Here is a 26,859-nt window from a genome sequence, read left to right as displayed (position 1 = left end):
TCAGAGGGGAGTTAAGTTTAATTTGTGGATGCTTTAGACTATGTATTTTTGCTTAGATTGGGCTTTATTTATTATGCAGGTGCCCATTGAAATAGGCTACAAAGGGTATTTCGAAATTGTGCAAGTGTATGTTGCAGGCAGAACAAAGCAGATCCTGTATATACATATTCTTGAACGATACTATGGATCTCAATGCAGTCTTAGTTTGGAATGTGTTTTCTGCTGTATCAAACACAGGACAGCCTGATTTGTTTTTCTATAAAACTCCTATTTTCCAAAGTTCGATAAATATCGATTTTCAATCTCAATCAACTCAAACTCAGAGAAATTTAATCTGGAACATAGTTTCTTGTATCTCAAAAGCAAATCAAGCTATTTTCCAGAGTTCGATAAATATAAAATTCCAGTAGACATTGCATTGACTGTATATTCTCATGATGTACCCTGAAAAAGTTGATCGTTTTCTTTCGATAACTTATCCTAATTTTTCATTATCAATAAATATTTTCATTTTGATATTATTGAAACCCGCTCAGAAAGTTTTTACAGCTATGTCCTTAACGTTTGGGAAGCAGCTACATTTGAGCAAGAAAATTTCAGTTTTAGGATACCTTCCCCCAAAATGAAAGATAGATTCTTATTTTTTTTTTGTACTTGCACACATTTACTACTAAGGCAAGGCATTTTTTTTAATATTTGTAAAAGCAACTCGCAACTACTAATCACTACAGGGCATCGCCCAGTCGAGCACTCTCAATTAGAGCAGTCTCCCTAGTTTTTTGTTTTGTTTTCTGTGTCAGTTAGCTGCATTTGTTGCTAAATTTAGACAAGTTCCTTCTAAAAACAAAACAACTTCAATTGAAATGATAACAACAACAATCAGTTAGCTGCATGAGCTGAACGCAAAAGATATAAAAGTCCAGCAGATTTTGGGTTACTTCGCTGGCCCCGACGGGCTTAATTGTGAATGCATTATTCATGAGCTACAAAGGCGAAAAAAAAAATAAAAACAAGGAAAACAACTATCTAAGGCAAGCCTGAGATTAAATACACTTACATGCATGTTGCATAACACACATACCCTGCATCTCTAGATCTGGGCTAAAAAGGCTATATTGGTTTTGTTTAAATGTATGTAACAAGTTAGATTGATAAATATCATCTATCTTCTATCATCATCTATATTCTCACGATAGCTCCCAACATTGAAAGGGATTTGGATTTCGGACAGTAAACATCGTAGCTAAGCCATGGTCTTAGGCTGAAAATCCTACAATTTTTGATATTTTTATAATTTAAAATGAACATTTAAAATGAGCTTTCCGCATAGTGAACTTTCGCTCAAGCAAGCCTTGACGTCCATCTTCAGTTAGGGGAGTCCAATTTTGCAAAAAATGAGAAACAGGGCGCGATTTTTTAAGCCTGCCACAAGTACGCACAAAATTGCATATAAGCGCTTTTCACCAATTTTCCACATTTGTGGGTGAAATTCAGCAAAACCGTACAGCAAATGCTTGAACTGTCCGTTAATCAACCATCAATCAATCAGTACAGCATTCGAATTTATATTGATGTATACCTCATTCCATGCGTTACACATTTTGGCACATAATCATAATGCCCTCCGCATAGGGCATACGAATGAAAGTATTTTCAAGCGCTAAAGGACAAAAGCAGCCAGCCAATAAAACTGTTTCCTGGCACAGCTCCTTGGCTTAGCTTAGCTTGGCTCTGTTGTTGTTATTGTGGTTTTGTGGTTGTTGTTGCTGTTGTGGCTGTTGGGGATCAAGTTTGTGCGTGTTGCGGGCTTGAACTAGCCAAGAGACTGACAGACTGACAGACAGTTGAGCAAACGGAACATACATGAAAATTGCGCATACGTCATGTGGTACAAACACACACACAACAGAGACACAGACGCGCACACACTCAGACAAGCTCATTAGATAGTCGACGTGTAGCGCCTCGCCAACGCCAGCGAGTTATCTACTTTAAAATTTTATAAATTGTAAAAAAAAAAAAAACAGAAAAAAAAAAAACAAAATGAAGGAAAATATGAAAAACAGCAAAATTTCAGGTCCTTCATGTCGGTAACAATTTGTTGTGCCGTCATGGTTGCTGTCATTGCCGCAATTTTTGATACCCTGTAATTGAAAACGAGTATCGAAAGTTTAAAGTATTGGATATATAAGACAAGCCTAAGGTTGAGTCAAAAATTAAGTGCACGGAACACTAAGCTTGCGAAAGCCGAAACTCAAGGCAGGGATTTCATAAAAGCCGCAAACTGAACCAAGCATACTATTTCCATGGAAAATAAAACAATTCCAAGAATTATCTTTCTTATCACAGAGCACAGAAACATCGAATTCAACTGCCAAACAGACGAACTAGCAAGTCTGAATATCATCATTCCTCTCATTTCCAACTACTCGTTTCAACATTTGGCTAGCTTTAAGCAAAATGTTTTATATGTTGGCTAACTCTATGCATAATTAGATTTCATTTACTTGGAATCTATTTCCACTTGATTGATATCAGTTATAATCAGGGTAGCCTCATTAGGGTATACAAGTCTAATAAGGGTAGGCAAGCCTAATAATTTCTGAAGTAAAGATAAATTTGTTAAAAAATTTGTTTATTTTTATTCCTATGATATAAATGGATGATTCCTTTAAGAAACAAATGTTACACTGGCAAATTGTTTCAAGTTTCTCAATGACAAATTGTTTCATGACAATTAAAAGCTATTTTTAGTTTTAATCTTGAACACAGGGTATTTCGTAATCGAGCATGCTGTGCTGCTGTGGTCTCGCTTGTTTTTAAATCATTCTCTGTCACTTCATGCTGTTGTCGTTCGATGTTGCCACTGCCACTGCTGATGAGTTACTGTAGTGCGTTGGCTACATACAAAAAAGGACACAATAGGCTGGTGGCGCTCAGGTCAGGTTCGTTCATATGTTCATGTAAGCGACGAGATCCGCTGCGCCTATGTGGCGGAACAATGATGCCACATGTTGCCAAAATGGCTAAAGCCTGTACGGTTATGAGCTGTGGCACAATTTGCGTGCTGTCAGGCACGGCCAAGATACAGTTGACAGATGAAAAGTAAACAAATCGGAACCAGCCAGATGCCAGCTGATCTTAAATGGAGCAAATGGGGCACGAAAATATGATTATAATTAAGGTTTCGGCGTGATACAGATGCGTGTTTCCATGGAAACTGAAACATTTTCCAGCTGTTGTCGAAATTACTCTTTAAGTGCTTGAAGTTAAGATACAAATGCAGGAAAAACTCTATCAACAGACACGCCTCTTCTGTGGACTCAACTTCCATTTCCACTCTTGAGCGAATGAAAATTACTCAACTGTTCGTCCCATAGATATTTCACTGTATTTAAAAAGTTAAATTTGTTCTATCTGTGTATACTTAATGAGCATCTTACTACCAGGGCTGCAGGCCCAAATGAAAATGGTCGATGGTGCGGTTCCTGGCTTGAATCAGCTCCTAGCTTTAAAGCCGCTTCGATTCGAAGCCAATTTGCAGCCTTGATGCATAAAAAAGTTAGTGTCTATAGCTCCTAAAAACTCTAAGATATGCCCAAAACAATTGTAACAGTTTGATAGGTATGAGAGCGACGCGGACAGTCTGACATGATTGGATCGTCTCAGCTGCTCGTCTTATCAAGAGTATAATATATCTATATATTTTTATGAGTTCTGAAATGTCTACCTATACCTGTAACATGCACTTGCCAAAGGTGATTATGTTCTGATTCACACATTTTCAATGGTTTTTGTTTCACCTGTCGCTTACATTTTCTTAACCTATTTGATAAGCTCTTAGGCTACATAAAAGAACAGTACCAATTGTAAATGTTGCACGTGCTACTTATATACAAAAGCTACACGACATGACCTATTCAATTGCCTTTTCCGTCAATGTGGAGCTTACTTATTTCCCGCATTAGTCGGCGAAATTCTAACACTAAGTTGACAGCGCTACCAAAATTGTTTTAAAAGCAGCGCAAGGGGTTGACATCGCGGCTATAAAGGGTCTACCAAGGGGAGTGTGGGTAGAGAGGGGCACACATTTCTTGAAAATTTCACACTCAAGTGTGCAAGGAAAATGTCAGCAATGAGTGTTTATGTGTGTGTGTGTGTGTGTGTGTCTAAGTCTGCGTGCGTGTGTTGCGCCACACATACATATGTATGGCTACAATTGAGTCCCTGGAAATCAGTTGCGAGTTGTCAGCTGAAATGGGAATTTGCTTAAAGTGCAAATGAGGCAACGGTTATCAGACCGAGCAGCTCGACTGGCAGGCATGGAAAGACACTCAGCAGACTGCCACGAGAGTGTGTGTGTGCCACACACAAACACACACGCATAGTTAGCATACACATATGGAAAAGGTTACTTCATTGACATGCACCTTAGTTAGTGTTAAACGAAGCTAACCTTGTCAAGCGGAGGCGCATGTTAATGTCAAAGAAAGCAAATGGATTTGCAATGCCCTGTAGCCATACAAATGTCATTAGTGGGTATTTTAAAACACGTAATAATGACATCTCTTTACGTATAATACAGTGTCCTGACTGACTGTCTAAAAGTTTTTAGGTTTTAGGAAATTTCACCTACAAGTGTGGAAAAATCGCGGAAACTTTCAATTACTTGGCACTCGTGATCCGTTTTACAGGGTATTTTCAGAAAAACAGTTGCTACCCAAAATAGTTTTACTGGCTTTTGTTGACTGTTGCTTGTGTTGACTTATTGCTGGCAGTTGAAAGTTAGTTGCATTTTTAGAGTGATCTTTAGGGTAGAGCAAACACACGCACACCCACACACACACCCACACACACACACACACACCTAAATTAATAACAATGATTACTATTGACTTTTCTGCGACTCAAGCTTTTACTGTCACAGCCCCAACTGCTGCTGCTTACCACAAACTCATCTGCATTGCAGGCTTTTCGCCTGCCACACACACACACACTCGCACACTCACACACTCGCACACTCACACACAGCATCTAGTTGATAACTATAACTACACTTGACTAGAAGTCACTTTTAGACACTCTGAACCCTGCCATGAAATGTGGCAAGTGATGTGGCAAGCAGCAGCAGCAGCCCGTGCCTCAACTACACGACAATCGCAATGATGAGGACAACTTTTTCGCACAACACTGTCAAGAGGGGAGCCCGATGGATAAGGGGGGAAAGTTGTGGCGCAAGGGGCACGTTTGTTGCTCGAAAGCGTCGTAATTTGATTGAATTTGCGTTGATTAAGCGTATTTAGCTGTTGGCAAATTATGTTTGTATGTGTGTACACATGTACATATGTGTCTAATTGGGAATTGACTTAATTGTTTTTGCAGCGTAACGGCTAATTGCGATGAGCGTAACTCGTGTTTTCTCACACGTGACACGACTGAGCGGGCACTTGTGTCTGCCAGATGTGGATAGGTTAGCATGACTATTGTTCCAGATCAGCTTAATCGAAAGGTTCTTGCCCAATACTTCGTCGAATGTATTTCCAGAAAAGTGTGGCTGTCTTCTGCGAAGTGCGGTCACACAGGAATTTCCTGCCTCTTATGCGCATTCGTGTTAAAAAGTCGACGACTTTGTCTTGACTAACCATCTGATTTAATTCATTTATTTTTTTATTCTGGATATTCGAATCCCAAACCAGAGCCAACCTCATTTCCTTTCTCTACCCGACACTCTTGAATAACTTCTGTGTTTATTTTCCGATCTTTTTGCCATTTTCAGTGCTTGAAAATAGCATTAAAATGCATAAGTATCCAGACTTTTCCTGTAAACTGCTTGATTTTGTAACAACGGTTGAAGATTCTGAAAAATAATGTTTTGAGCAAGATGGTATTCAATTTCGTGCTCCATCAAAGTCGAGTTTTGCCCATCCGCAATGAGAAGTCACTTCATTACATCCATCACAAGCGGCTGCTTCTTCTTATCCTCTTGGCAAGCCGCAAGTACTCTTTATACTTATGTTTTGCAGTGACGCACAAGTTGACTGCACACTTGCGGGTTAGCGAATTCTGGGAAGGGGTTTATTTTGGTTTCGAATTAACGCAATTAGCAAGTGCACACACACGTACACACACACGCATGCAAACACCCTCTAACTTTATTAATGTGGCTTTGGTGGGTCGGGATTGAAAAGGGGGAATTACAGAGTGTTCTGATTGCAAACAGCGTTTTGCTGTTTTAATTGAAAATGTTGCGCATACGCCATGTAGTACATATTTTCGAGGACAATTTGTTGTTGACTGAAGTTTAACGCCCGCAAAATTGACACAAGGCCGCAAGCTCTTTAATCTCAACTGCGGCTGCTTTGCGGATTAGAACTCAGCGCCAGATTATGCAAATGTTAAATAATTATTGAAGCGATTTTCACCTGTTTTCACTGGAAATTTGTTGATTGAATTAAGTGATTAACATATTGTTGAAATAGTTAATTCGCGGCGTAAACAGCAACAGGAAAGCGACATCAAATTTTGCTGTTTTATAAATGTTTAAAAATACGTTTATTTGACTTGCGATATATTTGTATTTAATTAAAGTTTATAGCAATTAGTCAAAATATGTATAAGGAAGAGTAAAATGGTAGGAAGAAGCATTTCTGATGAAATTTTATTTTTTCAATATCCTCCAACATCCAAAAAGCGATAAATATTGATTTAGAGTGTTTATAAAAACTAGACGATGCATATTTTTTTATTTATAGGTTCTTATAAAGCACATTTCTAAAATTAACAAAATATTTATTTACTCTATGAAAACCTCCAGTCCAGTGTATGTGAACTCCATCATAAATCCTGGTAATTTTTTTCAAGAATCGCTTTGTAAATATGAATATTATTGATGAGTAAAATTATTTTAAAAAACTCCCCGTGCTCCATGCGCCTATTAATTACAAATGCATGTTGCGGAGCTGGGCACACGGTATCTCCTAGTCTGGTATCCTCGGCGCGAGAACTTTTCATTGTTATTCCATTGAACTTGGTTTCAAATTTCATTCCCAATAGGGAGTTTAGATTTTCAAATTCCGAGAAACAGTTCAATAAAATGCTTCGATTGTTTTGCAAATAATTGGGCGCCCTCAAGGTCTCAGTATTATTGAGTTGTAAAGAACGGAGAAATACATATTTTATTGCTCGTAATTGATTATGTCTAGTGGGGCTATAAGGCATAACAATGAAATTCCTAGTTACGCGGCATTCAGAGATGGAGTATTTTAAAAATAAATTCCGCACGCAGTTGAGAATTTGCGCAACTTCTCGGTAAGAGGCATTCCTAGAACACATGCTTTTTTCCTATATAAACTAGGAAGTACAACTTTTCGGCGTATTGCTCTCTAAATTTTAAATGCTGATTGCTCAATCGGACAGCTTGTTAATTAGTAAGATATGCATTTGGTCAATTAGTAAAGCAATCGGTCGTTTAGTTAATCAATCAGTCAAGCTGTCACTTAGTCAGTTGTGTGGTCCACGAGAAGAATAATTCTCATAATCAGTCAGTTCAATTCTCATAAACGAATCAATTCAGTAATTTATTCAAACAGTAATTGTGGTCCATCAGTAAGGCAGTAATTCTGTTGCAATTCATTCTCTGTAGTCAATCAGTTGGTCAATCGATCAGTCATCAGTCTATTAAAAAGTCTGCTTTGTGAGTAAATTAATCTGTTAACCCACCAATAAGTCAGTCATACAGCTAGTCAATCAATTAGCAATGTTCTCAAGCAAGTCAGTCATTCAATCAATCAGTCGATTCAAACAGTCAGCATTCAGTTAGTCAATCAATCAATTATTTGATCCATTAGTAAAGCTCATTCTATTGGTCAATCATGCAATCATTCCATTGCTCAATCAATCGGTCATTCAGTTTGTCAACCAGTCAGTTTTGATAGTCAATTAGTCAGTCAACCATTCACCAAATCAATCAGTCAATCATTTGATCATTCTATAAGTCAGCTATTCAGTTCGTAAATCAAGCATTCATTCAGCTAACCAGTCGACTTATGTAGTCAACTAATCAGTCAACATATCAATCAGTCGTTCAGGCAATGGTTCAGTTAATGAGTCAGTCATGTGGTCAATCGCCAGTCACTTTTTCACACATTTAAATGAATATTAAAAGGTTTCAAGATGAAGCTAGCTCTTCAGATTTGAATTCGGAGTAATAGTTAGAAAGAGACAAAGCAAGAGATAGAGCGAGAGACTCTGTGAATATGGGGACAATATTGTCTTGATATTCTTGTTTGCCACTTGGTCCAACAATTGAGGCCATTGGCCACTTTATCTTCATATTGCGCGCACACACACCGCTGTCACATTAATCCATTAAAATTCACAGAATTGCATTTTGCGTCCAACTTTGCCACAACTTTTGGGGGCAATGCGTTGTTGCAAGTCATAAAGTTGGAAGCGTGCAGCACAGAAAGAAAAAAAAAAGAGTGTTCGGCCAGAATGGACACATCAATGGCAGCGGCACATTAGCCATGGCATTAGCGCCAGCTGGCAGCAGCAGCCGAGGCAGACCCCAAGGCTTTCTCTTTGGCCATAAAACAGTGTCTGCATTATGTTAATGGTCATGCTAATGGTAACTAGGCCGGGCCAGTGACCGCAACAGAGTGGGTTGGCGACACTTGATGGTCATTAAAATGTCCAGGGTAGCGTGAAGCTGAAGTAATTGCGATAGTTTACAATTTGTCAACAACTTGCAACAGCTCAAAGCTGCTGCCCCAGCTGCAGCTTAGCCCGGTCTTTGACACTTGCTGCCACTTATATTAAATTCCTATCCCTTTTGCAGGCGCAAGGACAGCAGCGCGTTGCAGCGCTCGGCCAGCATTGATTCCTTTGCGGAGATTGTGTTTAGCGACCTGCCACGCCCCACTCTGGCCGTCCCATGCAATGTGGCAGCGTCAGCAGCAGCAGCAGCAGCAGCGCCCACACCGTTCAGCAAACGGCCCTCGGCCAGCAGCTTGTATTCCACGTGCAGCAGCATTGCCGCCGCAACAGCCGCCTCCGGGCAAATGCACGCCCAGCTGAATGTCAATTACGGCGACCTGGCGGCACATCCTCAGCCCGGCAATTGCAGCAGCAGCAGCAGCGCCGCCAACAGCCGTCGCGAGAGCATGCTGAGTCCGTCCTCAACGCGACGCAACAAGCTGACCAGAATCATTAATGGTAAGTGATGGGTGCGGGGCGAAGCGGGAATTTGCTATTTAGCGGCAGCTAGAGAAGAGCGCGTGCTCGACACGAGCACGAGCACGTGCATCGTGTTAAGTTGCGTTGACGCCAACAACACGCGCCCTACTCTAAATCCAGTGCAGCAGCAACGTGACACGTGTGCCACATCGACAAAGCAGCCTTTGCCACGTTGAGGCAGATCTTATTGGCAACTTGCGGAGAATCTCAGGAAGAGCAGCAGCAGCGGGCTCAACGGTTTATTTATTTTGCAGCAGCAGCAGCAGAGTCGGCAGCGGCGGCCTGATTGAAATTCAAATGCGCACTTAAGCTCTTGCTCGGACTCCTGACGCCGCATAAAAACGATGTCCCAGAGGCCTCAGCAGCTCACTGGGGCATGAGTAGGGTAAGGGACGCGGGGGGGTGCTTAAACGAATCAAAAGAAAATAAGAAATCAGAACGGGCAACAGAATGCTGCACTCGACGAATAAAAAACAAAAATTCCAAGAATTGAGTACTCATCAATTTCCTAGCTTATTTTAATTAAATATAAATCCCGAAATTCTTGAATACTCCACCAGGAAAAACAGTTAAAAACACTTTATTTTATGCATGCAAATTTTTTTATTTTATTCAAATTTTTTGCTTACTTAATTTAAGACTTTTTTTTTCTTAATCTTATAACATTAACGGTTAATTTTGAAATTGGGTACTTTGTGCATTATTGAAAAATATTCAAGGCGAAAAATTGTTAGTTCAGAACCGTTTCCCTAAAAATGTAGAACTTGGATTTTCTCTGAGTGTTCCCCCCCTCCCCATATCAATGCCATATTCCATCCCCCATACACACACTCCACGCTGATAACTAGTTTTCTTAGCTTTATCAGCGACTTCCGCGGAAAAACAGTTTTGATTTCAATATATTATTTACATGCATATGTATGTATGTCTTATGTACATGTATATTTTGAAGGCCAACCCGGCCCCCATTGGAGCATACATAGCTTCGCTGCGATAGCAAAAAAATATATGTAAATAATAGTAAAAGCTTAAGAGAAACGATCGTCGGCATTTTTTTAATCGCTGCACAGTTCCACGAAATGGCGACGCCGACGACAACACCAGCTGAGAGCGGCAACTGAGAAACGTCTAACTGTGAAGCGCTGACCATTAACGACGCTCAGTCGTCCAAGACGTTGACGCTCTGGCTCAGCCATTGACGTCGCCGTCGCTGTCGCTGCAACTTCAATTTCAGTTGACTAACGACTTTTGATGTGAGCGCAGCGCGCGGCTTGTCGTGTTGCGGGCAGAGTTACAATAACAACAAATAAGAAACGAAAATTTTAACCAATTCAAATTGTGCACAGTGAGAATATGATATAAATATGAAAACGATCAGTATAAAAGTTATACTTAAAATTAATTAAGCCACAGCTTATAACTTTGTGACGTCGTTTGGCAAAAATAAACGAAAGAAAAGGCAACGGCAAGCAATAAAAAAACGCGACGCCTTGCGTATTCGTTTCTGCTTCGTTGCGTTTGTGTGAGTGTCTCCAACTACCTGTTTGCGGCTGCGCATGTGTGTGTGAGAGGGAAAGAGAACAAGCAACAACTGAGTTACCTGCGTCGACGCCGACGCGTCAGAGAGTTTGCCCACAGTGTTATGTAGAGAGCGTATGCAATAAACAAACTGAGAGAGTGAGCGAAATTTAACGAATGATCGTCGTGTTTTAGTTGTTGTGTCAAAAACTAAACGCGTCGCTTTCGTTTAAAAAAGAAACGCTGAGGCAACAACCTACAATGAAAACAAGAATAACAACAAACAGCAGCCGCAGGGAGGGTAACAGAAGTTGGCTACCGACTGGGGCTACCGCAGCTCTTCCCCACAGCGCTGTTGCTGATGATGTTGCCACTGGCATTTGCTGCCGTTGCAATGTTAATTAAATATTACGTGCCAGAAAAAAACAGCAATTTACAGCAGCGAGACAGCACAAGCGGCAGCGTAGATCTAACTGTAATTGCATTGCGTGTCCAACTGTTGTTATTATTTGCACGCGCAACTTGAATAAAATTTACAACAATTACAACTACAGCTGCAGTGAAAGTGAACTTTTGCTTTTTTTGTTGTTGTTGCCGTTGCTGTTTTTGTTGCTTTTTTATTGTTTCTTTTCCATTGTGCGAGACATCAACTTGACTACAGCAAATTTACTCACGTGTCTACCCTGACGACTCGCAGCAGCAGAAGCAGACAGAGTTGTCTCGAGTCGTTCACACTTAGTTCATTTGAACTCTGAGCTGGACAAGTTTAATTTACTGCAAAGCAAATCGAAATTAAAAATGAATACAAACACGAAATTGATTACAGGGCGGGATTAATTAATAACTGAGCAAAAATTAAGTATTAATGAACAAAAGAACAATAGTGAACAATATTTTCGCTCAAAAAAATAAGAACTAGTGAACTGCGTTAGTGAACTGAACCGGAAATTACAACTCTAGCGGCAGCGCCAATGGCAGCATAATTACAACAAGTCGCAGGGCAACTTATCCAGTTGCATCTCTTTCTCACACACATAAACACAATACGCCGCCCGCAAGCTGCAAAAAGCTTTGCGCGTTGCTCACTTTGTTTTTTTTTTTTTGTTTTGTTTTTTGTTTGTGTTGTTGTTTTCGCAGCAGTTTTGTAGCCGTCGCGTCGTCGTTTTCATTAAAGTTGTTTGTGTTGCAATTTGCAGTGCGCCGCACAATGAACAGGTAAGCAAAAGCATAGCACACACACACATACCCACACTGATACTAAGTACTTCGTCTTCAACTTTGTGGTTAAAATATGCAACGCCATGAAAAACTTGAACTATTGCAGCATTTTTACGGTTTTACTGCAAGACACTTTTCCGAGATGCGTTTTTCCAAAAGTTTATTCACATTTCCACAAAATCGCATCTGAATTGTATTTGGTTGTTTGCACTTACCTTTACAGGTTTTCATGTTTGTTTGTCTTTTTTTTTTTTTTTTTTTTTCTTTGTATTTTGCGGCTGCGACTGACAGCTAAAAATTGGCGGCCCCCGGCCACGCCCTCGGGTTCTCTGCTTGACGCTTGACCATTAATATAACCAAACTACGACTTGGCTCGTTTGCCAAAATGTGTCCAGAAACTTTCTAAACGAATACACAATATCTTATTTATACCCTGTAAGTACGCGAAGAAGGGCATATTACGGAACCACTTGATTTCGTGCTTATAAAACTTTGATACCAACTATTATATTATCCGTGTTTTGTTTATTTGTATTCCACCTCGTGTGGTGAATATTGAAATAGATTTATGTAAATGCGATTTGAAGCCAACTAAACAGGGTGTCCACCAGTCGTATACTCTCTCGGGTCAATCGCACTCATATCTTCTATTTATTTTCATTTTATTCATTTTGTTTGGTTTTTGAGAAATAGAAAATTGAAGCAAAAGTTTAATGCACAGCTTTAAGCCTCGCCTGCCCTCGTCTCGAATGTTGCCCAATATCCCCCTTTGCCGCCCCCCCTCACATAGTACCAAGTGACCTGCATTTAGGTGCACTTAGACCCTTGGACCTGAACACACGCAGAGTCTAAAGTTTCGTTCGCTTCTTCGTTTTACTCAGTTTAATTTTATTTTGTTTATTAAAAAGTTTTAAATGTTTGATTAAAAGGAAATTCATTACAAATTTTCTTTGCTGCTTATTACCTCAAAAGTAGCTGCAGGTTATTATTTTTCGTTGTTGTTGTAGTTATTTTTTGTTTTCGTTGTAAGGCAACTTTTGTTGAGTCTGAAAAACTTGTTAGTTTCTTGCTGATAAGGAAAACTTTTGCCTCAAATTCGATACGATAACGTAAAGTAACATGCTTGTCATTCGGATTGAAAATTGTCCATGCATTTGTTCTTATTTTTCTTTGGCTTTAGATATTATGCAATGCCTGCAGATAACAAACGGTACACATAGAGAAAAATAAATCAAGAATTCTGTGCTAAAATTAAGTAGAAACTTTGTCAAAGGGTCAACTCGAGAGTGAAAAGAAAAACTTGCTCTTTACAGAATTCTTTAAGGCTGTTTAATAATAAAAGTAAGCCAGATTTGCTTTATTTGTAGAGCAATAGATTCAACTATTTAGTTGTAAGCTAACTTTCTACGTTTGGACAGCTGCGTTCTTGAATCAGGTGAAGATATATCTTTAACCAAGGTGTTTAATACTTAAAATTAGAACTAAAAATTATATTTAAAGCATTGTCCATAAGTAACAAGAACTAAAGTTTAAGCTTTAAAGCTTTTTGTTTTCAATGCAGAATGTTGTCCATTTATGTATTTTCTTTTTATCTTAACTCAAGACTTAAAGCTTTAAAGTAACAACTATATTTAATATTCAAAGTATTTTCGTAGCAGATTTAAGTTAAAATAACATAAACAAAGTTAACTTTAAATGTGCAAAACATAACTACGCAAGGTAAATGAAAAGAGTTTCTGAAAATGTCAGAATGCTGGCGCATATGCAAGACTGAATTGCACCGGAAAAGCTCTTTTGAGCTTCGAGATTTTCAGGGAAATGCTTGCCGTATAGATTGTTTGGTTCAATGGAGGAGAAATTACTGCGTAACTAAGAATTATTTTGCACTAAACGCTGTTTTATCTAACGGCTTCCGTTTTAAGCAACTTTTTGCATAATACAGTTTTCAAACTCTGACGGCTATGCAATTAGCCTAATTTTGTTCGCATCTGTTTGGGCCAGTTGCAGTAGCCAAGGTGTTCAAGATGTCCATTATGGGCACAATTTGATTCCAGGAATTTCTGCTCTCTTCTATTTAAAGCTATTCAAAACCGAATGCATTGAAGCATCGATTATTTGCTGTACTGGTATTTTTTAATCAAGCATCGAGTCATGCACATTGTGTAAGGGAAAACCCAGGCATTGCTCTTTGAATGACCTTTGGCTTCGTCTAGGGTTACCTCATTTTATAGCTGTGCTTTTTATGCTCGTGTGCGTATGTGTGTGTGTTCCAAAGGTTGTTGTCAAAGAAATCGCTTTACAAAGCCAACGCAAAGATAAGCGCCTCGAATCAATCAAATTTCTTTTTAAATTGAACAATGCAAATGAAATGCTTTGTGATACCCTGCAAGCATAAAGAAATTGTTTAAATATGGGGTATATTTAAGTGAAAACAAAAGCCGAATCTCTCTGACTATGCAAAGTCTAGGATATTATTTTAAAAGCAATCTTGCTGGATCTGTCTTTTTTGCATCTTTTTCGACACTATCGCTTGTATCTCAACTAAAAACTATTGACTAAATGTTCTTCAAGATATTCTCTTGATTGTGAATCTCAGCGAAATCTTATAAGAATTATATTTAAGCGATTGTTGAACGATCTGTTTAAAGATATCCTACCTGATCTTGGCAGATATGATAATGGGTAGACTTTTATGAAATCTTACAGCTTTTATTGGTTTTAAATTCTTCTAACTTTAGTTTATTAAATCTTCGAATTAAACTTATCTTGTTTGCCTTTTTGTGTCCTTGCAGAGGGTATAATCATTTTGTCATTAAAGCCCCGTGCTGCTCTTTAAGTAAAGTTATATGAACTTCGGACTACTCTATCATATAGCTATATGGGACGCATTACTTGAAAATTTATTTGTTTTGGAAAAGACTTTATTTTTGAAAAGTTTGTAATCAAACGCGGCAATTGCAACCTACCTACACATGACTGCAAACCCAAAAGACAAATCTATAAAAGCCGGTTACAGGGTATAACGTGGTCTAGCACTCTCCTGCTAGTTGTTAGTTCTATTCCTGCTTTGATTTCAGTTTTCTCTTTAATCGTTTTTGAGAATTGAAGTTTGGGCTTGTCACGTTGCCGGGCGGCCTCAAAGAGCGCCATTAGCACGTAGCGCTCACATGGCGAGTCCGATTTTCAGCTGCACACACACACACACACACACACACACACGCACACACAAGCACATGCAAATGGACAGCAATTGCCGTATATACATATGTCAAATGGTATCGCAGCAAAAGTAACTTGTGCGACTTTTTAACTTAATGGCCCCCAAAGGTCAAAGGGTGACGAAACCACCGTCCCCTCTCCACCTGCACGCATGTTGACCAGCTGCTGACCCAAATTGGGTTGCTTTTGAATTTATTTAAAGATTTGCTCAGCTTCAGCTGCAAATTTGCACAGTTTCTTGGGCCGTACTATCTATTCTATTATTCCATTTACTTCATTTTCTACATTATGAGCTTCCTATAGCACAGTTTCTGAGCCAACTACATAAATTTAGGTCAATTCGCATTCTTTTCTCGCAATAGACACTTAAATAGTTTTCTCTTCCTAACACACACACACTCGCAAACTCGGCCCCCAACTTTTCAATTAGAGTCCAAAAATCCTTTTTTATACTAGTCAGATTTGCGCCTTTGACCCGGCAGAAGCAAAAAAAAGCAGTAACTTTTTGCAAATCGGGCGCGATTTACATAATTTTTAACGTCGGTTTATTGGTTTTGGGTTTGTTTTTCCACAGCGGCAAGACAGCGCAAGGGGGAAGGGGGGGGGGGGGGGGTAGAATAAGGGTGTTGGAAAAGCAAAGAAAATGCCGAAGACGGACGCATAGGAAGCAAACGCTGACAGCGGCCAACTGACCCGGTCAAAACGTTTATTACCATTTCGGCACTGAATTTGCATGCCCTAACAGAGGGTATTATGATTATGTTGAAGAGCATGTGACATAGTTAAGTACGTACTGAAGATGAGTTACTTAACTTGATCTTTATTTAACATAATGGCAGAAGAGCTCAAATGTTAGGCTCTAAGATATAAACGCATAGATTGTGACACAGAAAATATCAGGGATTCTTCCAGTATCTTATTAGATAAATAAGATATTAAGCATGTCTTAAATCTGTAAATTCATGCCACGGCAATCAGTTGGAATTAAAGCTATACTATACATTATTTTCTTAACTCCTTGAAGTGTATTTTTTTCAAACAGAACCACTCATAAGCTTATACTCTGATTATTTTCAAGATCAGATAACCGTATTCGACAGAGAATTTAGTATTCGGCTTGGCATTTCTTCGTCTGGTTTCTCAATGTTTTCCTTTTGGTTGGCCCATTCCCATTTTGGAGCCAAAGCCGTGGACGTTACAATAATTTGCATATCTGATTAATATGAATACATTAGTTTTTTGATTTGGCAGAATTAAACCAATAGAACGACATAAACCAACAGAAGAGAACGTTTTTGAATGGATTTAAATGACCGACGGCTGATTTTGAGGCAAAGGTCAAGCTTAAGAAAGATTTATCAGTATGCATGCTTTAGCTTTTGCTCCCCTCTCTCTCGTTCATTTCTCTTGCCTTCTCTCTGTCTCCCTTTCACATCTTTATCTAGCTCCATAATGTCTGGTTACTTAGATTCAATTGGCGTTTCCGCTAAAGTTCCCTCTGTGAGGAGGGAATATCGAGTGGTTGGGCGCGACTCCCCGCACTCATAATGCGATTTCATATTTTACCAAGACATAAAATATGCTTTTTACTCGCATTTTGCTCAACTTTAAACTGACAGACCACAGCCAGAAAGACAAACAGACAGGCAGACAGACACGATTCCACAGTGCCCCCAGCCGAGAGTCGAACGCAGTGAACCGAGCGAGTGCTTAAGAGTTCTGGTCTTTTCGGTGCCTTTTATATTGAGGAAGCGACAAATTTATTTAAATGAAGTCGTCGCCTGTCGTTGGTTTAATGTGTGGTAGATTTGACAATTATGACAGCACGAAATGCCAGATAAAATCCGCATAATTTGATGCGAACTGACAGCGGGACACTACCGGAGAATGGGCGAAGTGGGCGTTAGTTCCAAGCAAAGGAGCCGCCCAGGCAGTTGTTCTCCTTACGCCTGAGTGGGCCAGCCAGGAGCTGCGTCAGTGCCACATTGTGGCAGTGTCTGCTGTCGCCTCTATTAAGTAGATTAACTTGTTGGTGTACTCCACTTTAAGCACAACGCACCGCACATCGCCGCACAGACCCACAGCTGACCTTTGCGTATAGGTTCGCGCATGTGATTTATGTGGGGCAGTGGCAATTTAACGCCGCGTAGCTTCATAAATTTTATTATCATGCAATTGCAACCACAGTCAAGATACACGCACTACCTTGTCCCACATACCCTGTAATCATCTACATTTATTACTACCGCACGCTATGTAGAGAGACTTTCTATATTTGTCATTCGCAAATAAAATAATCCAGAAGTTAGAAAATAAAATTTAATATTTAGTTGATAGACATTTCACTTATTTATTTTTAATGATTTCATAATAGATATCAAAAACAATACAACTTAAAATATCGCATTTAAGCTTATTTAATTGAAGAAATTACTCTATATTAGCCGGCTTTTTTTATATCAATTTTGACCTACAATTCTCTGATAATATACTCAGCTCCAGTTAATTGATATTATTTTCTGCCTGCTCTTACTACAGAGTATTTGTTAGTCAATCACTTAAGCCTAGACCTATGCAAACTTGCTGCTCTTTAATGTTATGGACCAGTAATTTTTATTTATGGCACGCTCACAATTGACAGCTTTGTAGGGCTCGTGGTTCGGTGTTCGGGTTCGGGTTCGGGCTTGGGGTTTAGGTCAAGTTAGCTGTGATAATATCTGTTGAAAAGCTTGGGCTTTATTAGGTACGTGCCAAGATTTAGACACTGTGCTTAGAATTATGGCTTTGCGAGCAGTTAAGCTCTAAACGAGCTAAACTAATTAACTGAAATTTGTACCAGATGATATTGATATAAATGTGCCTGGGATTGGGAAAAGAGGGGGATTATACATTTTTATTCACTTGGAAGATAACTTATATGACCAATACCTATTATAGAAAAAATATCGGCATATATTATTTATAAATTTATTGCTTATTGCCATAGGCATAAACAAATTTCCAATAAAAAACTATTGAGTATCAATATGTTTTTATGGAGTATTTTGAAATTGATTTGAATTAAGTCAGCGCATTTTATTCTCAAGGTCACCTTTGATACTTTTCAGACCCTAATTATAATATTATTCATCTAATCAGTCTGTGAACATCTCAGCGCCATTTTCTAAGCGCATCGACGTGATTCAACTTTCAAGATCTAAAACGAAGCCCAAACATATGCGTCACAGTCTAGATTCCAGTTGAGTACTGACCTCGCACAATTTCGCATGAATTTAACAGACATTTTTGCCGCTTCAAATGGAATTGCCTAAACATACGTTTATTATCCAGTTATTTATTTAGCTAGTTAGTTATGCATGCGAGCGAGATGAGACAATGTCTAAAATTAACAAGACAATGGGTAACCATAAAACACCTTAGGGAAAACGAGTTTGGGAGCGCCCGCAAAAAATTAATAAAAATAAAACAACAAATGTGCAACATTTTTGGGAATAAACAACTGTGTGTGGATATATTCATTCGAAATCCCGAGTGTGAAATACCCAAATTATGAAAGTACTCCCAGGACAGACAATAATACTTGTATGTGCTTATAAGATAGGTCTAAAGTAAAACCTCTGTTGAGTGGACACGCAGGTAAAATGTTTGTATAGTTAACAGAGTCCGCTTAAAAGTTATTTTTAACGTGTGACAAAATTTAAAGCAAAAATTTACTAAATTCTATTTTTAACAAATTTATAATTATCTAAATTTATAGATATTTCTAATTATATATAAGTGTTTGATGAAAATAGAAAATGGAAAAGAATATTTTGCCAAGCAAGAAGCTACTTTTTTACCAGTTCTTCAAATGGCATCTATATGATATAGTGGGCCGATCCGGCCGGTTCCAAAATATATGTACTGCGTGCCACAGAAGGACGGAACTATGATTCAAGACTTTATTAAAAATAAGAGACTAATTTGCATAGAGGCAGACAGGCGGATGGGCAGACGGACTTGGGTTTTGATGCTGATCTAGAATATACTTATACTTTACTTCGTAAGAAGATTATAATACTTTCTGCAAGAGTATAAAAATTGAGAGTACTTCATGCGAATATTTTATTTTATATAATAATCTTAAATTAAAATTGAATTAGGAAACTCGAATGGTTTTTTTAACCTTTGCATTAACTAAAATGCAAATGGTATTTAACTGAACGTGCCTCTATTGACAGCTTTCATTTTTCACACTAAAAAACTTGGGAAAAGCAATGAAAAATCAATTGGAAATCCTCTTTGTTTTTCCATATGTTGAGGAGTGCAAATCGCCTGACCCTGGCCACTGCTCACATTTACTCAATGGGATAAATCTTTGCCAGCCTGTTAACGTAACATAAATTCAAATGTTTCCAATTAGCCTTCAGTTTTATGTATAGGTCTAATTAGGCATCGCAACGCCTCACAAAAACCCACTTGAAATATCCACTTCCAATTTCAATTCCAATTACCGATTGCCCCCACACGAGTGCCAGTGGCCCAGCTATTTCCCAAATCCTGATGCACAGCTGTTGACAGAGCCTCGCGACACGCTCGATAAATCAACGCACAACTTGAGGACAGCGACAGCACCTACAACAACAACAACAACAGCAACAATAACAAGGATCTGACAGGCGGGCAGGCGGTTGGGGAGTGGCAACTGATTTGTTTGGTTTACGATTTCAGAAATGCTGCCTTGAATTGTTGAACACATTTGCGGCACGGATAAAGATAGAGAAACATACAAGCACAGGCAGAGACTCTGCCAAACAGGAATTTGTTCTCAAAAAAAAAAAGCAGAGTGAACGCAGGTATAATTACCTGGCCTGGTCTAAATTGTGTATACCCTAGCCGAAAGTATTTTAATTTTGTTATGAAATGTGTAACGCATAGAAGCAGACATCTCCATAAGGTGTCTATATAAATACCTGATCTGTCGAGTCTACTGAAATAGCCAAGTTCCTTTGTATATGCCTATATATTGACATGATTCATTTTATGTTTTTGCAAGGGTATTGAATATTCGGCATTTCAAAGTAAAAGGTTATTTATAAGTTAAGACTCGTGAGTATACAAAACGGCGATCAATTGCCTGAATGATATTTCCTGACTAAGTCATGTGAAGGTTAAAGAGGAAAAGAGAGAGAGAGAGCGCAAGTGAGGGAGAAGGTTAGAGAGAGGGAGAGAGTATACTGAGCTACCTAACCTAACCTCATATGTAACCCTCATGCATCAAGCCGAATATCGTGTACAGCACGCTACGTAAGTGCTATGCCTGAAGAGAAAGAGAGAGACAGGGAGAGAGAGAGAGAGGGGATTAAGAGGATAGAGAGCGAATTTTAGAGAGAGCGGGTCCTACGCGTGGTTGGGATTGAAATCACTTCGGAATGCTGCCTCAGTTCTCATTTTGTGAACGCGACGCGCACTACGGAAAATCCTGCAATAAACGGAAGAAAAAAAAAAACAGAAAAAAAGCGTGTCCTTCGCGAGCAGTTAAAATATGAAAAATTAAAAGGAAATATAGAAATAGAAAAAATATAAACAATACGGAATATAACACAAAATGGAGCGACGCCGTGCGTTCAGTTCCTATGCCAAGCTCAAGGAGCAGCAGCAGGATAACAACAGAGAGCAGGAAGAGAAGGACGAGCTGCCGGCTTTGCACCGCTCGCACTCGGTTCGCGCCTCGTTGCGGCGCCTCAAGAGCAAGCTGCACAGCCCCGCCCTGCCGCTGCAGTCGCCTTTCAAGCTGCGTCCGCATTTGCATTCGCGCAGTCGCAGCAGCCGGACGCTGGACAAATCCAAGGCCGTGAACGCGTTGCGTTTGTGGCATGAAATTGAAAAGGTTGCCGTGGTTACCAACAAAGTGAAGGGCGAGTTTGTGCCGCTCCAGAAGCAGACAATGCAACAGCAGCACGGCGAGGGCAAGGGGCAGCAGCAGCAACTGGAACTACTTGGCATTGAGCAGCTGATGTCCACGCTGCCCGTGGGCGTGGCACTGCCACGCAAAGCCTGCCAGCTGCTGCAAATACCCGAAAGCTACTGTCATCGCATTGCACCACAAGCCACACTCGATTCGGATCTGGAGCGCAGTCGCCTGGGCAGCGAGTCGCCAAAGGCCAGCTGTGATCCCGTTCTGGCTGAGATCAAGCGCCACGCCCCCCAGGGCATCTACGGAACGACACGCATGCGAACGGCCACCATCAGGAAACCGATGCCCTACTTAAACAGTCGTAGGTGTTCATTTTTGATCCATATATGACTACTCAACTATTATATAAACTGACTGACTGACTATTATATAAATGACTGATTGACTGGCTGACTAACTGATTGACTGATTAGTTGATGTACAGCTCGAACTTTGAGAGCATACTGTTACATTTTGGTTTGTTATATTCGTGATCGTTAAAAAGGGGTTTTGTAAAACCACCAGTTACAGTGAAAAATTGGTGGAAAACCGCTATTTGGAGCTTTTTTGATTATTATTAACTCCTTTTTACAAATCTTTGTGATAATTGATTATCTTAAGGCGTGTTTCAGCTTTTGCGCAACCCAAATGAAAAACTGGAGTCAAACTTTGCATAAGCGAAAGTCGTATTTTCGACTTTGATCTTATTTTCAAAGATATAAACGAATATATATGATATTTTGTGTTACTTTAAACTATTTCGGATATATATAGAGATATATCTAAAATATGAAACTTACCAAACTATAAACCATGACATTCATAATGATTTTATAAGTGGAACGCCCAGTTGCGTTTATGTGTTTTTTCTCCCGGACAAGCATATTTTTTTGATTACCCTACAAAAATTCAATGGTAATCTTTTTATGACTTTAATTTCGTTTCATATGCCCTAAAATGGGTTCATTGAACTCTTTGCCACAGCTGGCAAGCAGTCGGTCAAGTTTTTGAACTGTTTTGAAATGGTTTGAAAGGATTCTCAAGGGTTGTCTGGCATCACAAGGCGCTAAAAACTGAACTGAAATAGTAAATAATCGTTATATTTGATGAATTTTATTCATGAATATGAATAAAAGTTCGCAAAAGTTATATCTTTTATCTCGACTTGCTATATTTTAGATATTACAATTTTTTAATCTCAATGCGTTAATATGGCCCATAATTATTTTGAAGACATAGTCTAACAATAGGAGATTGTTTGAAGCTAGTTAAGAACAAATGTTTAGGTGTTTAGGAATTTGTATCACGTTCTAGATTTAGGGATCGGATTTTTGAATTTATTCTATACCATTTTTTTTTTTGCATCAAAAATCAAACAACATTTCAGAAAAACTTGTCCAACTCACACCACATATAGAAAAGTGAAGTCAATTAATGGCAAATAAGCTGTCCGCTTAGAAACTCAAAACAATTATTTAATTACCATTTAGTAATTTCCATTGCATAATCCTTGAACTGTAACCAAATTCCATTTAATAATTAAGCCTCAAATAACTCAACCGATTGAATTGAATATTGATTATGGCTTGGGCTTTTCCAATGGGTAACTCAATGCCATTAAGGCCAGCTGCGGCCTAGGACAGTGGCCAAAGCGACAAGAATTTCATTACAATTTCATAATTAAACTCAACACAAATGCTTGTGAGAATTTTGTTTGTTTGTTTTTTTTTTTGGGGGGGCATTCTGCATAAATAGAAATTATTCGCACGTGTTGTCTGATGTTGCAGATGCCACCAGAGCAGCAATGACAATAGCCACGCCCCGCAGAAGCTGCAGATGGGCAGCTGCCTGCGCTCCCCGGCGCACTTTATACGCCAAAAATCATTTCACACGCTCAACGAGCTCTCAAAATTCTGCCAGCTGAAGACGCCAGCAGCGACGGCAACGGCGACAGCGACGGCGACGTCAACGTTCACGTCCACACTGCAGCCGCGCGGTCATTATGCCAATGATGGTAAGCGGGTAGCCCAGCGCACCACTCAACCACCCACATGTGGCTCAATTGAGACTGGCCGCCAAAACGCGCACAGCTAATTAATGGGTCAGCTTGCGGTGCGGGTTGCGGGGTACGGAGGCACAGCGGGGTTACAGTGGCAATAACACTATGCAACAGCATTTTATATCTTCATGCAAACCAAGCCGCATACTTTTCTGATTCAGTTTAACTCGCACTTAACCGAAAAATTATGCTTATCTAGTTTATAAAATAACTTTTTATTATAATGAGCTTTATAAGCTTGGGCATCAAAAAACATTAAACAAAACAATTAAAAACTGAAATTTTAATTAAATTTCAGCTATAAAATATTAAAAATTCTTTTCTACAATGCTTTGCACAGAAAAAACCTAAAGGTTAAAACTAAAAATGCTTTAAGTGAAAAAAGTAAAAGTTTTTAATTTAAATTTGATTTTTGTTCAATTACAAGTTAAAACTTTTGTGTTTCAAAAACACCTAATTTTTGATAAAATATTTTTCGTAACTCTTAAAGTTTTAACATAAATTTCATTTCTATATAATAAAAAGTTATTTTAAAAAAAAATTAAAATTTATTCTCAATAAGCTCAAGCTATGCATTATTCACAACAAAAATTGAAAATGATTCTAGAACTCAATTAAATTAATTATTTTTGTTATTCTTTTTTTTTTCGAACAGTCTAAATATATTTTAAATTAAACAATTTTATTAACTCTAGTTTGTTTTATGAAAATATCAGATATTTTCTCTTAAATAACTGTCTTTTATGACTTTCGGTTTTAGGACTGTGCATTGAATCAGAAAAGAGCACATTTTATTCCGGACTAAATTGCATTTTAACTATGGGACAGTGCATAATTAAAAGTTGTGGCTAGGTGGTTGGTTGGGTGGTTATTGGTGGTTTGCTTGGGTGGGTTTTGCTATGCTATCCTGCCACTGCGATCTAATCTAGCGCTGCTTTAGTGCATGCCACGTACACATAACACACACCCACACACAAACACACACACATACATAGACACATGTAACACACTCACATACAGACACGCAGTGCTGCATTGTTGTGCATAATTAATCAAATTGGATATTGGTCATTCAACAGTAACAAAAACAAAAACAAACAAAACAGAAACGTCCGACGGGAACGTCCATTACTGTTTAATAATTAATTAATTGCAATTGCTGGCAATTAATGAGCATATCCCATTATTATATATATAAACATCTTTCGTTTACATCGGGCGCTAGCTGGTTTATTTACATTTGTATATAGCATTTATGTATTAAACATTTCATTTAGTATTAATTTTAATTAATTGCATTTTTTGTTTAATTACAACTTATGATTTTTATTCCAAATCCAACACCCGCCAACTTCCCACCCACAAACAGACAACATTTTGCCCGGTTCGTGTGAGAGTGAGCTCTTTGAGCCGGTCAAACTGCGCGTTAAGCATCAGCCGGAGTCGTTCGACTGTCAGGATAACAACAATCAGGACAACTATCCCACCTATTATACCGCTGCGCTGCTGTCGCCGCCAAGCAGCGCGTTTCGCTGGTCGGAACAGCTGACCCAGCATGCGGCTGTAGCCAAGCTGCGCACTGCCATTTCATGCCACGCCCAGGATCTGCGCGAAATGGAATTCCTGTTGCCACAGCAGCAGCAACAGCAGCACCAGCAGCAGGCGCCGGCCGGCCCACAGCTACGCATCTCGCGCCACTCCCAGCCCAAAAATGCCAAGCTGCGCGACGAGCACGAGGATGATCAGATGCCCACACACGAGCAGGAGCACGAGCAACTTTCAGCCACCGATGAGAACATCGCGGCTAATGTGCAACAGCAGCAGCAGCTTTCCGTGCATCGGCTGCCAGTGCAGCTGCGCAACAAAATCCCGGGCAATACGCCGCATCCGCGTGTTAGCAAAATGTCTAAAAAACAGCTAAAGCTTGCCCAGGCACAGCTGGACAAGCTGACCCAAAGCAATCTCCACTTGCATGGTAGGCACACGTCGTCGCGCTGCTTTCTGTTCGCCAATATCTAAATTTCCAAAAACCAATCACATTTCTATTTAAATTGATTATTATAATCGGCTCTTCTTCGTTCTTTATCCACAGCTCTCTTCTCCGCCGTGGAGCACGGACATCTGGATAAGGCTCGCACCATACTCGAATCCACCGACGTGGATGTCAACAGGTAAGTGCGTGTGAGCTGGTAAATGGGGTATAGAGGGGAGTGCGCTCATAGAGGGAAAGACCGTCTCCCTTTTTGCTAAGTGGGCTTCAGGGAGTAAAACTACGGCTGAGAGGGTATCAATCTTTCATAATTCTCATTTATATATAAATCAAAGGGAAGCAGAAGCACAATAGAAGCACGACAGCTTGGCGCTAAGTTCAAGATATCTCCTAGTCAGTGACTCCTAACTAGAGCATCCTTGTTTTATGTCGGCATAGTTTAATAGTTACAGCAGTTGACTTGAAAGACTTGGTTCATCATTCTTTAATCAAAAGTATTTTAAATGCGGTGTTAAAAAGAAAACGTGAAGCAAAATGAATAGGGACCTATCTTATTAGTCTAACCAATACATTTTTTGTGCTATACAGAATCTGAGATAAACAAATCTTCCATCTATTGCACTACAAGATTGATCTCTGATCTTCCTGGAAGAGAGAGGGCAGTCTACTTGGAATAAAGGAAGAAGCTTAATACTTGAGCTTAAATTTATTTTAAATATAAGATTATTTTTGATTCAGTATTCACACATGTTTTAACCGATCCACAGCATCAATACGGATGGACTCTCAGCGCTGGATGTGGCTGTGCTGAGCAACAATCGCTCCATGACCAAAATGCTGCTGCAGCATGGCGCCCTGGAGGGTACCCAATGTACATATATGATTTGGCGAACCGTTCAAGGATGCTTTAACTAATTTTCAACCCATTGCCCATTTGCAGTTTCCGTGGACAGCATTGGCACCAAGCTGAACGGCCTGCTCAAGGACGCCGAGTCACGCATACACGATCTCAGCGGACCGGATGGACTGTGTGCGCCCGTCTTTACATCGCGACCCTCCATATCCAGCATTATAATTGGTGAGTGAGCTCCGCAATACCAATTAAAGACGCATTCCTTATAAGTTTCCATTTGGATTCCAGGCAATACGGGCTCCTCGGTCACCGGCTGCACGGGCAACGAGGTGGACAAACAGATTGGCATTTGGGAGCGACGCGTCAAGGGACTGCGCCGTATGCTTCTTGGTTGGGACCAGGCGCGACCCCCAGATGCACCCGCCTCTGTTGTAGTCGATGTAACCGGCGACAATTCCATCAGCTTGCAAATACTCGAACCCTTTGAGGGCGCCATCGGCACCAAATTCAAAGGTAAAGCCACCCAACCCAGCGCTGCGGTCAGCCGCAGTTCTGCGGTCGCCAGAGATTTGATTTGTTGTTGACATTTCTCCATTTACCGCAGTTCAATGGTCAACACGCGCCGACTTCAACAATGTGGTCGGCGAGCGGGAACTGCTCGAGTGGATTAGTTTCCATGGCACCATGGGCGCCCAGTGCCACATAGCTGGCCTCACTCAGGGCCGCCGCTACTTCCTGCGCGCCGCCTGCGGCAATGTCAAGGGTTGGGGCGCCTATCGCAACTCGGTGCCCGCCAGCGTTGTGCCCTCAAGTGAGTTCCCGTGAAGGGAGCA

General features: G+C 39.8%; 1 protein-coding gene across 6 annotated transcripts in view; it reads left to right on the top strand.

The window, feature by feature from the left end:
• The window catches only part of wake (wide awake), a 68,112-nt gene that overhangs the window by 35,536 nt on the left and 5,717 nt on the right, over positions 1-26,859 (top strand). Inside the window, exons 1-9 of one of the 6 annotated variants that reach the window (XM_015170429.3) lie at positions 10,458-10,756; positions 11,893-11,967; positions 22,912-23,138; positions 24,553-25,158; positions 25,276-25,354; positions 25,941-26,044; positions 26,114-26,251; positions 26,315-26,539; positions 26,631-26,837. In XM_015170429.3, coding sequence (XP_015025915.1) covers positions 11,960-11,967; positions 22,912-23,138; positions 24,553-25,158; positions 25,276-25,354; positions 25,941-26,044; positions 26,114-26,251; positions 26,315-26,539; positions 26,631-26,837 — 1,594 coding nt within the window. In that variant the 5' untranslated portion in view covers positions 10,458-10,756; positions 11,893-11,959. Of the gene's footprint in view, positions 1-8,836; positions 9,214-10,457; positions 10,757-11,889; positions 11,968-19,402; positions 21,447-22,911; positions 23,139-24,552; positions 25,159-25,275; positions 25,355-25,940; positions 26,045-26,113; positions 26,252-26,314; positions 26,540-26,630; positions 26,838-26,859 lie in introns of those variants that run through there. The other 5 variants (XM_015170431.3, XM_070206840.1, XM_070206839.1 and 2 more) reach the window with 5 other exon arrangements.

The sequence above is a fragment of the Drosophila virilis genome, chromosome 2, assembly GCF_030788295.1.
Source record: "Drosophila virilis strain 15010-1051.87 chromosome 2, Dvir_AGI_RSII-ME, whole genome shotgun sequence".
Taxonomy (NCBI): domain Eukaryota; kingdom Metazoa; phylum Arthropoda; class Insecta; order Diptera; family Drosophilidae; genus Drosophila; species Drosophila virilis.
This window is presented reverse-complemented; position numbering and strand designations above follow the sequence as displayed.